The 15,287-nt window shown below is 31.7% G+C and overlaps 1 protein-coding gene across 1 annotated transcript; it reads left to right on the top strand.

The window, feature by feature from the left end:
- Positions 1-6,391: 6,391 nt before the first annotated feature.
- Smp_075400.1 (hypothetical protein) lies at positions 6,392-8,333 on the top strand. Its single transcript, XM_018790962.1, has 2 exons — positions 6,392-6,669; positions 6,700-8,333. Exon 2 carries the CDS (start codon positions 6,738-6,740, stop codon positions 7,656-7,658), a length of 921 nt encoding a protein of 306 aa, XP_018645814.1. The 5' UTR covers positions 6,392-6,669; positions 6,700-6,737; the 3' UTR covers positions 7,659-8,333.
- Positions 8,334-15,287: the final 6,954 nt, after the last annotated feature.

Below are 15,287 nucleotides of genomic sequence, written 5' to 3'. Positions count from 1 at the left end.
ACTCATACTCCTCACCCATATGTGTACGCACGCAAATATTATTATCAGCCTTTGTTTTGCTTTGCTGTGCCCTTATTAAATTTGACTATAAATTGCCTATGTAATTGCTTGCTATTCGTTCGCTTGCTCCTCGTTCGCTTCCTTCGCTTATTCGCCTGTTTACTCGCTCGTTGATATTCGCTCAGGTGTTGTTAGCTTTCTGACCTGAGTTATTCGACAATAAACTGTAGTCGCTGCTATCCTTCGTCTTCTGATTTTACGCACCGTTAAGATTAGAATTATAACGGTTATCGAAGTAAACGATTAACGAATCGCGGCACTACAGATGAACATGATTCTATTAACATCAAACTTGATCCACATCAATATTCTGCAATTAGTTTAGTGACCATTGAACATTTATTTATTCTTTATAACACTAGTCGAGTTGACGAAAATTCCTAAATTCATACTTTTTTCCAATTATAGCACATCAGCTTTATACACAAATCAATACTGATACTAATGATTCTATTTGGAATTCACTATTGAATATTCCCGAAACAAATCATGCACGTATATTGAGTTACCGTAATTATTATGTAACATAATAGTTTGATTGAAGTTACACATTAAAATCATTAGATGTCGACTTAGTGGTCTTAAGTGTTAAGTGTTCACATGCGAAACGAAGGGTCCTGTGTCCTAGTCCCACGTGTGAGATCGTGGATGTACACTACTGAGAAGTCCCATACTAGGACAAAAAGATCGTCCAGTGCTTCCAGGTTTTCAAAAGTTGACTAACACTGGTCGGTTTGTGATCTCAGTAAATACTAATTTCCTATAATTAAACCTTACAAAGTTATTTCTTTTGGAAGATAAATTTCAGTCGTATGAGTTTTAGCGAACACTTCATATGTTGCCAAAAATACTCTTTGATACCAAGGCCAGAATTTGGTTGATACATATTTAGAGTTTTAAATCATCTATCATGTTTCGATTTACTTACCCATCTGACTTTAGCTAAATCATAGTTAAAAGCTGGGAAAATGTGTACAGCTATTTACTCCTAGAGTGAAACTATTTTTCTATAAACACAATAGACCTCACCAGTGACCGGCCGTGAACTTTCGAGCACCATAGAGTATTCTTCACTTTCTGACTATTTAGATGATATGTTCCCATCTCTGACTCAACACTTTAGGCTAAGAGTCAATCACGAGACCCAAAGTTCCTTAATACTATAAATGGCAGGAACTTGATTGTACACTCTTGAGTAGTATCATGCTTGAATGAGACATTCTGATGTTTGGCGGTTATCTGGTTAAAATGGGCTCTTGATTTAAGCTAAAAATCGAACACTATCTATAAATCTCCCACTCTGACAACAAGATCCAATTCAGCACAAAGTAGATTTATTGCTTATAACATGGAGTTTTATGTCTATCATATGCATTTGAAAAACTAATGGAAAAAGTCATACCCAACTATCACGTTGAGAATCAAATCAAGAGGACAGAAAGTTGAAATATTTGTTCAGACGGTGACGGGACAAGTGTTGAAAACAAACAGTTAAATTAACCGTTGACAGAAAAAAGCTGTTAGTAACTAACGGATTAAAACTCATAACTTAGTTCTATCTGAATTGTATCTTGACAATGTTGTCTAGATGAAATATGAAAGCTTCAATGAGGATAACTTGATCAACCAACCATTTTCATTAAGTTAAGAAATCTACTACCAAGAAAAATCTTATAGTACTAAAATTAACTTGTGATTATGAATAGAGGAATCCATTTATATTGAATTATAATACACGCAGCTCTTCTATTTTATGATTTCAATGTTATTATTAGAAGGGGTTTTGTGGAGATTTAGTGTTTTCAAAGTTACAAGCGTGAGTCAATTGAAGCTAGACCGCCAAGGAAAACCTGGAGGCACTGGATGGCCGTTTCGTCTTATTGCGGGACTCCTCAGCAGTGCTCATCCACGACTTCGCCTCACGAGATTCGAACCCAGGGCCTACTAGTCTCGCTCCTGAGCGCTTAACCGATAGACCACTGAGCCGGCATCCGATGACTTTAGTATTACAAAATAAATAAGCACACTTTCAGTGGTTCTATTTGCTATGTTAAGAGCGGTCAATAAAAGATGGATAAGCTCAACAAAGTTATAAAATATAAAGTTCAGAAACTATTTGTCATATTTAATTGATGTACAGAATAGTTTATAATGAGTCATTAAATAAATATTAACATCTCAGTAACATATTTGTTAAAATGTTTATTTGTCAGTAGTGAGTAGCATTATATTCATGCTAAACTTACACCACTTAAATACTACTTATTTTATTTGAAACGGATAGAAATAACTTAAGTGTGAATAATGTACAGTATAATTATTCAAGACATTAACAATAACTAATGTATCAAAGAATCAGTGGACTACATATATTCATATAAACTGTTTGCACTAAGCGCACTTTAAAGTAGGCGTGACGTGATTTAATTTAATTCGTTTAAAAAAATATATCATTTTTCATGGGGGATTACTAATTGTATGTGAGTAGCAGTCTATAATCTGCATAGCTAAGTCATTGATGCCCTATTTGGGAAGCAAACAGCTAATCTATTTAAACAATTAAAAAACTTGAGTGTTGGAAAACTAATCACAATAGTCACTAATTTAGCAGAGGAAATAGATCCAGAAGCCAGAGCTCCTTGACTCTTCTTTCTAACACCTTTCATTTCAGAGAGTCAAGTCATTTGAATCACATCAATTCCGTCGAATAACATGGGTAGACTGATAGTATATAGAATAACACGGGTCAATTTAACCAACAACAGTGATTGATTACAAAACTTTATTCAGTCAGTCAGTCACAACGTAGAACTTTGTACATACGTACATCAGTTCGAGTTGACATACCACATTAACACAGAGATCCAGTTGTCGATTCAAATTCCATAGTGGTAGAAGTAGTAAGAGTATAAGCATTATGTGAAAGATTAGGGTTTGAAGATGTTATTGAAGAAATATAATCTAATGAAATAAATTTGGAAAGAGAAAAAGATAGGGACATGAAGAATTCAGAAGATTAGAATTTGGCAGAACACAAAGAGTGGATGCACCTTCGTCATTGCAAACGATTTTGAGCCATATCATTCAAGGTCTCTAATCATCGATTGCTATCATCTCGCGAATCCCAACCAGGTAGTCTACACCTACCAGCATGGCTCAGTCCACCTGTCAGTGACTTGATGGATTTGTGCCACGTTTTGGTCTGGCCGCCCCTAGTTTTCTTCCAACCTACTCCTACACCATGGAACATTGCACGTCTGGGTAGTCGGTGGTTGGGCATACGTAACACGTGTCCCAGCCATCTCAGCTGGTGGAGTTTCACTACTTCATTGATTGATTTGCCATCCTTATCTAGTACCCGTTTCCTAACAACTGCATTACTCACCCAGTGGTCCCAGGATATACGAGTAAAGCTTCGAAGACAAAACTTTATTAGATGACATTCAGCTGGATTAAACGACAAAAAGTTTAAGTGGATAAATAAGAAATTTCAAAAACTGAATTAAGTTAAATAGGAATAATATATTTGTAAAATCTCAGCGAATGAATTTGAAGTAAATGCAACGTTTCGCCTGGCAATATGGTCCAAGCTTTTTCAAGGAATTATGAATTTAGTTATTTTAATCATCACATTTGATTGTAATTATTACTTATAATTTTCGAAAGATTCCTAATTAGGCCATGAAGCAGAATTTGAAATTATTTAGATCCTAATGAAATTCCTTGAACAACAATAATATTTAAAGTCGTTGCCTTAAATTGCTTTAGGTAGGATCTCAAAGTTTGCAAAAATGTTAGATTACACCATAGATCATTCTTCCATTTTAAATCTCGATTTCATCCTGATAATGTAAGGATTAAATATAACTAATTATCAGTTGATGTTACGAAATAATTATTAAATTATGTAGGCCTTTAAACTTAGGCTTGAAGATAGGTATTTATAAATGCCTAATAAATGTCTCAGCTTCACTACTATTAAGTCAGATTATAATAACAAAGCTAGTGGGAATGGCTTCTTATTCATTGCCTTTAAAAATGTCTTGTTTCCAATTGAAATGTTAGTAAAACAATACTTACTTACTTACCTACGCCTTTTACCCCTTGTGAAGTAGCATAGGCCGCTCACCAACACTGTCCATCCATCTCTGTCCTAGGCATTCTTTTCAACTTATTTCCACTTGCTATTCATTCTTTTCATGTATGCTTCCCATTCCTGACGTAGTATGTTCTTTGGCCTTCCTCCTTACCGTTTCCTTTGAGGATTTCAAGTTAGCGTTTGCCTCGCGTTGCAGTTTGATGATTCCTTCAATGTGTGTCCCATCCACTTCCAACGTATTTTCCTAATTTTCTTCTCAGCCGAAACCTGGTTTGTTCACTCGCATAGTAGACTGTTACTGATGGTATCCGGCCAACAAATATTCAGTATCTTGTGTAGACAACTGTTTATAATTACTTGTATCCTTCTGATGATGATTGTAGTAGTTCTCCCAGTCTAAGCTCCGTACATTCGAACTGTCTTGATGTTCGTATTGAAGATTGCGACTTTGATATTGGTTGACATTTGTTTTGAGTTCCACATGTTCTTCAACTGTAGGAATGCTGTCCTTACTTTTCCAATCCTAACCTTCACGTCTACATCAGATATTGAAATAATATAGATGAAATTATTATAGTTCACGTATTTCATAAAGACTGATTAACAGCATCAAGAATGCCAACAACGAAAGTAAAAACTTAGTAAAACAGACCTCATACAAGAGATTTCTCACTAGCAAAAATGATGCCCCATATATCGATCAAATTACCTGGTTAAGCAAAGCCATTGGATTGAGAACAAGTACTATTTAACATAATTTACTTAGCTGTTGTATTAATGTTAACATTTATTCATTTGAAACAATTATACATTTTGCAGTATACGCAACAGATGGCTCACAGTATCTAGATAGTTGACTAACTACTGAACAGCTAATATTCTTTTTAGATCTTCAAATTTGGTATACATCACAACTAAAGTATTTTCCAAAGAAATGCGGAATAACTCGCTCTAAGCTCTGAGAAATTTCGTTTCTGTGTTTGGCTTGTTGTTGTGTGAATATAATATGTAATAAAAGGGGTGTTATCAAGGTAATTGCGATAAACGAATCGGGAATGATGGATGTGAAGATTAAGATAGAGGTGATGGAAAAAAAGGGGGAGAGGTTTATAATATTTAGTTTAGATATCCGGTGATCCAGTCGTAGGCCAAGTCAAACATAGAGGCTAGATATATCTTTTCTGGATACCTAAGTTTGGTTTTCTGGAGTTGATCAAGATGGCTTCGGCTATGTAGAATAATCGTAATCTAGCTCCTTGAGGTAGATTTTTCGGAACTTGATATAAAACAGAGAAAGCTTCCTCTATTTTGATATGATGTTCCCTATCTACCAAGTGAGAAGCATGGTGCTGTTAATGGATTTAGTGACTCCTTTTCCCAACCATGCTGGTACAAGTTCACGAATACGCAAAGATAAAGCCCTCTGAGTACGGCCTATGTAACTAGCTCCACATAAGCAGTTGAATTGGTATACACACATGGAAGAGCTCATCTTCGGTAACTTATCCTTGATTGGTTGTGTAAGTACTGGTTTAATTGAGAAAATTATGTGCAGCTTAGCTTGTACCATTTCTGCATCATCTTTGATTACAAATGTGTTCTGATTAATAATGACATTATTATTTTCGTACATCATATTCCCTTGATAAATTTAAAACAAGATAGAAGAATATGATTTCCAGAAGAAAGGAAATTCATTATGTTTCAGGGCATCTCTTCAACGTCGATTGGTCTTAAGTAATTCTATTAGTAAAAACACTTTTACATACTTGAATCAATTAAGTTGAGTTCCAGACGACACAGCAAAAAAAGCAACCAAGAAACAGGAGGATGAAGTAACATATTAAGATATTTAGATTTATTGGGATTTACATGTTGAAAATGGTATCATTCTTCCCCGGATAACAAATCTTTCTAAAAACCTACAGTGCCTAAAATGTCTTGATTATTTAATTTACTAGATTTTATTTGCCTCACATGTTCCTACTACTACTTATCAATGTTATGATCAGGTTTCATCTATCTGGTTCATTTTTTTTCATATTACCTCACTATTTTATTGATTATAACTAGAATCAAATATAAATAAAGCGGAACATTTTTGTAAAAAGTAGTTGAGTAAACTATCAGTGTGTGTTCAGTTATACACTATCACCACCAATAAACTTTAACTGTCAAAAATCTATTCACTATGTAATTAGTTCATACTAAAACAACACTACTTACCACCCCCACTAATCGTGTATACTAAAATATTTTTTGTAATCATTTTATTGTTCTCAACCAATCTATTGGTTGTTTAGTATAAATTATTAAACGGAAAAGAAACAAGTGATATAAATGCACTAAATAAATCTTATAATAAAACAATTGAAATGCAATAAGGGAACATATAGATTACCCAGTCATCTATTCAATTATCATTCAATTAAAGTTTTCTTTTAATCAGTCATATAGTGATACATATATAATAAAAGCGCTTATTAATATTGATAGTGAAACGAGATAAAGTAAGTTTCTATGCAATTCATTTACCTTAGTTTTTTAATTTCTTTTATTTGATTACTTTTAAATAGAAATGAAAACAAAACGTTCTACTAGTAGAGTACGTAATTCTGAACCGATAGACGATATATTACGTCATGTGGGAACCAAACAATATCTGTTTTTAGAAACACATATTTGTACAATTTATCGAGTAACATGTGCACCTGGAGAAAAATTTAGTGAATCAAAAGCATTATCATTAATAGAGAAATATCATCGTAAAAGACAATCACATTGTAATGCTGGTTTATTGGAAGATCGATTTAGTTTGGAACGTACAAAAACTACTGGAAAAATACCATTTCGTCCATGGGTATCATATAAAGAAATTATGCATTTCTATGTAAGTCATTCTAGACCGGAATTCTTTGCATTGTGTATTGATTCACAACGAAGTTTACAAAAATATTATGAAATATACAAATGTAAGAGTGCAGCAAATGTTAGAAAAGTTGAGGAATTAATGAGACGTGCAATGAATGATCCAGACAAAAAATTACATGATGTTAATGCACTAAGACAAGTGGCGGTGAAAGATAGTGATCGAATACGTTCCCTGCCAAATTTTGAAGAAGAAAATGTACGTGATACTATGGTTGAAGATAGATCTCCCTCACCACCATATCAGTATCCATCACCACCACCAGTACGTCAGTTACCTTCTCCTGTGATGGTAGCCCCTGTAAGACAAGTCCCTGTATACAATGCAGCATCACCTAGCCCATTACTTAATTTTGAACGTTACAATGTTGATGACCTAGAAAATGTCACGTATATCAAACTGGATCCTAACAAAGGTCCAATGATAGATAAAGAAGGACCAATTTATATGTTTTTTTCAAGGCAGAAAAATAATCACAGTGAGCCAAATCTTTACAATAATTACGTTAATCATGATTCACCAACTTGGGATAGAAGAACTAAAAACTCTAATGTAATGTATTCACCATGATAAAATAAAATCAAACTCTAATGAATAGTATCCTAGATTTTGATTTCCATCATAAAGATTCACTAGCTTCCATACATGCACAACTACGAATATAACATACAATGATGAAATTAACTGAAGAATTCCACTTCTTTGATTACAGTATACAATTAATTTACAGCTTTACCTACTTGTTTGATACTATTGTAGCTTCGTGCTTCCTTTACTTAAAAAAAATTAGACATAATGTTTTCGTTTCGATTATTTAGTACAAATTTATTAGTCATACTCAGGTTAGTAAAATTGTTGCTGCTCAAAATTCTGTGTTTATTTTCTCAAATTTTCTTTTTTTTAAAAAAAATCTTTTCGTTATTCATATATCATTATGAAATTTGTTTATCTACGGAAGTGGATCAATAAATTTCATTATGATTTTGTTTATTTCTAAACAACATTATGTCAGATATTGTGTTGCTACAGTGATTAGTAAATAATGTAGTCATCCTTACATTCATAAGTTTATGCTTAGACAATTAATGATATATATATATATAATGCTTTTTATATATGGATACATATTTCATAAAGATTAGCCATTTATTATTGATTCCGTTTTATTATTACCAAAGGATGTATGGATAATATATATTGTTTATTATACTCACGGTAATACATAAATATATATGTTTCCATGTTATGTTTGTTTTTACTTGGTAAGAGATGGGGGTTCGTTAAGTAAACTCTTGAACTTCACTTTCTTTTTTTTCTTCTTCTATGTTTACGAAAGTGTCAAAGTATTTCACTTTGAAAAATTGATAAAATAATGTTGCCATGATTTAATGGTTTCCTTTTTCTTTATGCGCACTGCTGAGGAGTCCCATAATGGGACGAAATGGCCGTCCAGTGCTTCCAGGTTTTCCATGGTGGTCTAGCTTCAATTGATTCACGCTTTCAACTATTTCTTTATTTTGTTATTCTAACAGAATGTATGAAATCAGCTAATAGTAATATTATTTAGAAATAAAGTTTCTTACAATCCTTTCTATTATGTTACATGGATTATTTCAAATGGGAACGTCAGGTTTTCACTTTTTTCTTCTGGGTTTAAAAAGGTTTTAAACGTGTTTGCGGGAAATTACCTTTTCATATTAACCTACTATTGACCACCAAGGTATATTCCTTATTTTGTATGGAAACATGTTAATATGAGATGATAATTTTCTACATTAGTAATTCTTCCAGTGGAATACTTTGAATCATTTAAGTTTTAAATTTAAATAGTCCCATAACAATATCATTGTATTCATTTAAAATAAGTAAGTTTATTCATACATTTGAAGAAATCACTAGGTTACTGATTTTGATTAGTCATGTTCTATTCTTACCTCTCAGTATTTGAATAGTATTTATAGTAATGTTTAACAGTATCTGTCACTATACCATTTATATGTAGATAAGGTACGATGATGAGATATAAACTAGAATTCTTTTTGTTTTACTGTTTTCAGCATATTTTTCATAGTTTATTTGTTCGTGAGGAGCTAAAACAATCAGTTTCAGGTCACAGAATTGGTAAAGCGCTTTGAAATAGATTATTGATCAAAGTCCTTATGAAGCATATTAAGATTAATAGGTACATCCACTGGTTTAAATTCTGTCCTAAGGAACGAAAGGATGGTTAATTAGAAGCTATGGGTTGAGGAAAAAGTATAGAAAATTGACTTAAATGGTTACAAAACTTTTCAAGACGAGTAGTAAATTGGTTAGTTACTGGCTTCACTGCTATTAAAAGTTAGCATGAGAAACACAGACATCCAACTTCCTGGAAGTTTGAATTTGGAGTGCAATTCAAGTTGATTAGTTCCTAGAAACTTATCACTTCTATGCATCTGTTCAGTGGGTTTTAGTTATAAATTTATTACAAAGCAGATGAATAAATAACAACATTCAAATCCCCGAAAAGTAAATTCTGACCTTGATCTGTTTGATTTTTCTAAAATTGGCTTTGAAAACTCAATGAACAAGTTAACTGGAGAAGTAGTTCACTGTTAAATAGTGAATGAAATTGTTTTTAAAGGTGATCGACAGAGTTCTTCAAATTCATTTCAAAGTGAACTAAACGGTGAACTAAACGATTCTGAATATTCAGAAACGTAGCTAGAGAGCTAAAGACTTGTATAACTAATTAAGACCTCTAATATCTAATCTGATGCTGTCAGCGTTAAGGGACTACATTAAAATGTTTAATCTCATAGCATAAGCGACACATTATATACAAATTAACGTTTATATATACATAAGTAAAACATGAGTATTACTGAATTTTTGTTTATACGGATCCATTTCAATTACTTGCTATCCATACTGATCAGATATATAGCATAAAAATGTATTTAATTCTATCTGATTTATAGGGATGATTTGGGTACAGTAAGTGATACCATAAGTAAATTCTAATCGTATCCTATGTTCCAAAATTATTTGTAATCAACGACAGAAAGTTTTATTGCCCAGTACGAGACGAGTTAAAGTTCCCACGATAAGTAAAGGATGACTTGAATTTTCTATTAAAAAGTGAAAAATGACTTTCTTGATGACATAATTTCGATAATGAAAAACATATCGACAATTTATTGGTAAGAGTTTACCTAAGAAGAATGTTTCTGAAGTGGGTCACGTAATCAGATATAGTGATTAATAACATGATCATGCTGGAAGCTAAAATGGACTTCAGACATTTCAGTAAATTTAGACTCACCTGTTTATTAATTATAGTACGTGATTTTGAGAAATTATCATTATTTCCGCTCACACACTACTAACATTCAAACTGGACAGTAAAATACATCTAAATAAATTTAAGCTATGACGTAGTGTTAAAAATGATGAAATAACACTTTATCCGTTATTCTGATATGTAAGTCTGAATTGATTGATACAAACACAGTTTTTTTTAAAACAAAACAAGTTCTACTCGATTACTAAAAATATCTTCTCCGGGTTCAAAAGTCAATGTCTAAAGCAATCACAATAAAATTAAAATTAAACTATTGGAAGGTAAGCTTCTACTCAATGTTACTCAAATCATTCACGCGGTTCTTGTATTCTCAAGCTTACAGATAAACATTTGTTATATAAACATTAAACTTCAACACTTCACTAGGTAAACAGTGCAGTAAAGTTAACTAGGCATGTGTAGGTGTGAGATAAAGAACATTAGAGCGGTCATTAGAACATCTTCATATTCACACGTTATGATAACTAAACATGTCAGACAAAGAAAAATGAAATACATATTCAACTTTCAGTAACTAAAAAGTTTAGATGGAATAAGTTGCAGACGAAGTCTATTTTAAATTACAGTCTAGACCAAGAAGTTAATAGGTTAGATGTGTTAATGAAATGATAGTTCGAGACTCAACTATACGGAAAGTTGTAGTAAGGAAAATCTGAAGGAAATTTATATCATTTACATAGTACCGGAATATAGAGATTCGGTAATCAATCTAAAAGACAACAAACTATAATGATTTCTCAATCGTGAATGGGTTAGGACAACGAAATAGGGATTTCAAAACGATAGTAAAACAAGGTTTCCTATAAATTCGCATCAAAGTTCTCAAACTGGACTATTTCATCTCAAAAAGCATGCATAAAAAACTCTTCTATTTAGTAATGCATGGTGTAAAGTAGTGATTGATTTGATTTTCAGAGCTTGATAAGAATTGTTACGCAAAAATCTTTTCTTTTTTACTACGCATGACATAAATATGTGGGCGATTTCGGCTACAGTTATATGGCCAAAGACATAAAATACCTAGTTTATGTCCAAGATTATCTACCCATTTAGTTTAAATTCTAGGTCTAACTACCTTTAAAAAATTTATTATAAAACTAAGTCCACATGTAAATTGTCTGGCTGGAATCATGTTTGGATAGCATTTCTCAGTTTGTACCACTAACGTATTGAACATACATTTCATACATACTTGTTCTGAGCTTACTTCCAAGGCGCACTAGCTATAAACGCGCTACATATAGTTATTGACGGACTTGAAACTATGTGCTTATATATATATATACATGGTTTTAGGTGTCGATTACTATAAAGTTCTTATTCATTGATTCAATAAATAAATGTAATTACATAAGTTTGTATCATTGTGTATTCGGTGGTATGATCTAATTGATAAAAAACATGAGTTATGTAAGCTTTTTTATTCTTGGTAGTCCATTACATTGAGTGCATCTGACTACATAAAGCACAGCACATAGTTTTAATTTTGTCGATAACTAGATATAGCGTTCTTATTGCCAGTGCACCTTGAAAGTAAACTTAGAACAAATATGTATGTAATCTATGTTAATTACGTTATTGATACAAATTGACGGATGAATATTCTTACATTAGTAAGCACTATATGGGCATTAACGTACAAATCTTTATCGTCTTAGCTGAATGATTTATATTTAGTTCTGATCAATATCTTTAGTTAAGGTGAAATAAAAATACAAATGAAAGTATACTTTCTCACACATTTGTTATACTCTTCATCACACAAGTGTTGTTGATTGATCGGGTGAATTTGGAAATACAATCTACTGTATCTTAACTCAGTCAATTAAAAGACCGAACTCTCATCACGAAACCTTGTGATTCTAGTCTCGATACTTGACGAGACAAAGAATGAGAACTGTTTGAAAGGATTAAACAAGGAAAAACTACATGCATGGTACCTCCTGGTTACAATGTTAGGCGGGTCAATGTCAAACTATGACAAGCATCACCTACAAATATCCCTGTCCATTTATTGTTTCCATTACTGTGCAAAATGTCTGTATTTTTATCCTATGATAGATGAGTTTTCGGTTCCTTACCTAATAATTAATATATTTTAGGCTAATAATGAAAAAAGCACTATTAAGTGAAATGTATTTTACTTTTCGTTCTACAGTTCTATCCGCATCTGCAGTAATTTTCTTTAAATAAAACAAATCTTTTCAATGTTTATGAGAAATAAATAAGAAACATTTCTGTTCAATAAATATGAGACTTTCTCACAATTATACGAATCCATTTCGTATATGCTTAGAGTAAATGAAATTTCTAAAGTAATCAACCATGGTGAACATGTGCAAGTTGTTAAAATAGTGTTAATGGATCGATACTGTTAGTTGATTATCAACAAAATACTTGTAATAAAAGTATTGATATTAGGACAGTTCAAAGTGATGTGGCATTCCGATAATGAGTAACATTGACATTTATAGAAGATAAAATATGTTTGTAGGGTAAATATGCGTGGCAACAAGATATTGACGTTTACAAAATATGGTAGTGCTAAACGAATCACTAATATCCGAAGCAGCACATATACATAAGTTTTGTTATGCACTGTGGTTGTCTTGTCAACGGTAAGTGATCATCTTGAGAGTCGACAATTCACGACAATATATGTGAGCCAATATTATGGAGACAATAGATACAAGGTGGTAAAATTATATTTTTAACATAGTTTTCTTCTTGAAACTGACACGAGTATTAAAAAGATAGGAGCATCGGGCAACTATTTTGTTAGATTTCTCGATTCCCTTATGATATGATATCTCGACGACCTACAAAACTGAATCTACAATTTATATGTATCTCTGCATAAACAGCATTTTAACACCTTTATGTCGAAATAGGATGGTTTAAAATTTTACATTTGATCTTATATGCTCACTTTTGGGAATCTTTTAAAGAATTCAAAACAACTACCCAATTATCATTGATCTAAAATGATTTCTTCTAACCTGATGTCGTTTAATAAAGTAAATGAACTTCAAATTATATAACTTTTTCAATAAACTATAACAATCACATGTTATGATTTATTTCCGTCAAGAATAGAATTCCTTATAAATGAAAACATAAATTTAACATAATAATCAGATTTAACTAAGTAAAGTTCATTTCTTTAATCCAAGTTATATATATCTAGTTACTAATTATTGTACTTCAGTTAGTTCCTTAGTTTACCAAAAAGAAAATTATTTCAATTATTTTCAATACTATTCATGTGATTTGATAATTTTGAATAAATTAAGCACTAGGTAGATTGTTATAAAGCAATTAGTCCCTTTGATAAATTTCGATAATGTAATAAGAAGACGAAGATTATCAGAACTGTGATATATTAACGCAATACATTTCGAACAATCTGATCACACATATACTTGTTAAGAACTTTTATATATAAAAAATTAAAGGTTAACTAGACTGGAAATAGGGGTAAGAATAGACAAGGATAATAATGATAAAATAATGTGAAAACAATTTGACACCTAATCACTCTGGATAATAATCATATATTACCAGGGTAGGTTTAAGGAGAGAACAAACTGTTTTTGAATACACAAAAGGGGTTTGAATTTTCGTATGGCTAAGGCTTCAATAAACCTCAGTATACGCCCTTTTACACTTTTAAACAACACAACAAAAGCCGAGTTTAGATCAATCTTATGGCGTGTTTCGATTATATGTTTAGCAATAGAGGATGATGGATGTTTATCTTCTACTCTTATTAGGTCATTCGACTGTATTTGTTTTTGCAACCATTTTGGTACATGTTCACCAACCCTAATTTTCAGATCACGATTGTTCCTCCCTATGTATGTGTGACCACACACACATTTAAATTTGTAAACGCAGTGGGATGTGACACAATCATTTTCATGTCTTTTAGGTTTTGAATGAAGCATGGACCTCGTTCTTTCCTTGATTGTTATAAGTAAAATGATATATTAGTAATATCCCAATGAGTAGAAAAATTAGATTTTCTGACGTTTCGTGACTCAGTGTAAGCCACTTCTTCAGAGAAGTGGCTTACACTGAGATATTACACTGGGATACTAGAAATATATTAATTTATTTATATTCATGTGATTATTTAAAATTGCTAGTTTTCTTTGAATTATGAATATTTTAAAGTTGACTGAAAAGTTTTTTTTATTATTTCTTTAAAGATATTTAATTCAGTATTAGAAATAAGTATAGGTCAGATACTTGAAATAATCAGTCAGTCAGTCAATTAGTCAGCTGCAACGTAGGACCAGGCATACATAGGAATCGGTCCAAAACTTGAAATAAGCTAGATTTGAATATATATATATACCGTACATGCAACTTATCATTTCAACTGACCTAAAAGAATAAAATATTTAAACATTATCTCTTTCTGAATGTCTGTGTTGTGTAACATTTACTGAAATCTTTTCAAAAAATAAAAGTGCAAAACACCTTTAAGATCATATTTTTCTCTACTTACTTAGTAACAAACATACTACTTATTATTATTATGTATGATTAAAGTGATGTCAAGAAAAAAATGTTGAAAAAAATACATTTTTTTTCTTTTCTAGTTATTTATCAATGAACTTTATGAATGAATAGTGTAACTATGTATGAATCTATTCCAAAAAAAAAATAATTTTACAAAAATCTGTTTTTCTTTATAATCACGGGAATTAAAATGACAAGAATGTTAAAAAAGAAAATGAAAGATTTATTTGTTTGGCGTCTTTCTATTAACCAAATATGAAATTCGTTCATTTTGATGACGATTATATTGAGAAACATTTAGTAGTTATGACAAGTCACATTGATGA

This window comes from Schistosoma mansoni, assembly GCF_000237925.1.
Source record: "Schistosoma mansoni, WGS project CABG00000000 data, chromosome W unplaced supercontig 0185, strain Puerto Rico, whole genome shotgun sequence".
NCBI lineage: Eukaryota > Metazoa > Platyhelminthes > Trematoda > Strigeidida > Schistosomatidae > Schistosoma > Schistosoma mansoni.
Note: the sequence above shows the minus strand (reverse complement) of the source record. Positions and strands in the feature narration are given on the sequence as shown.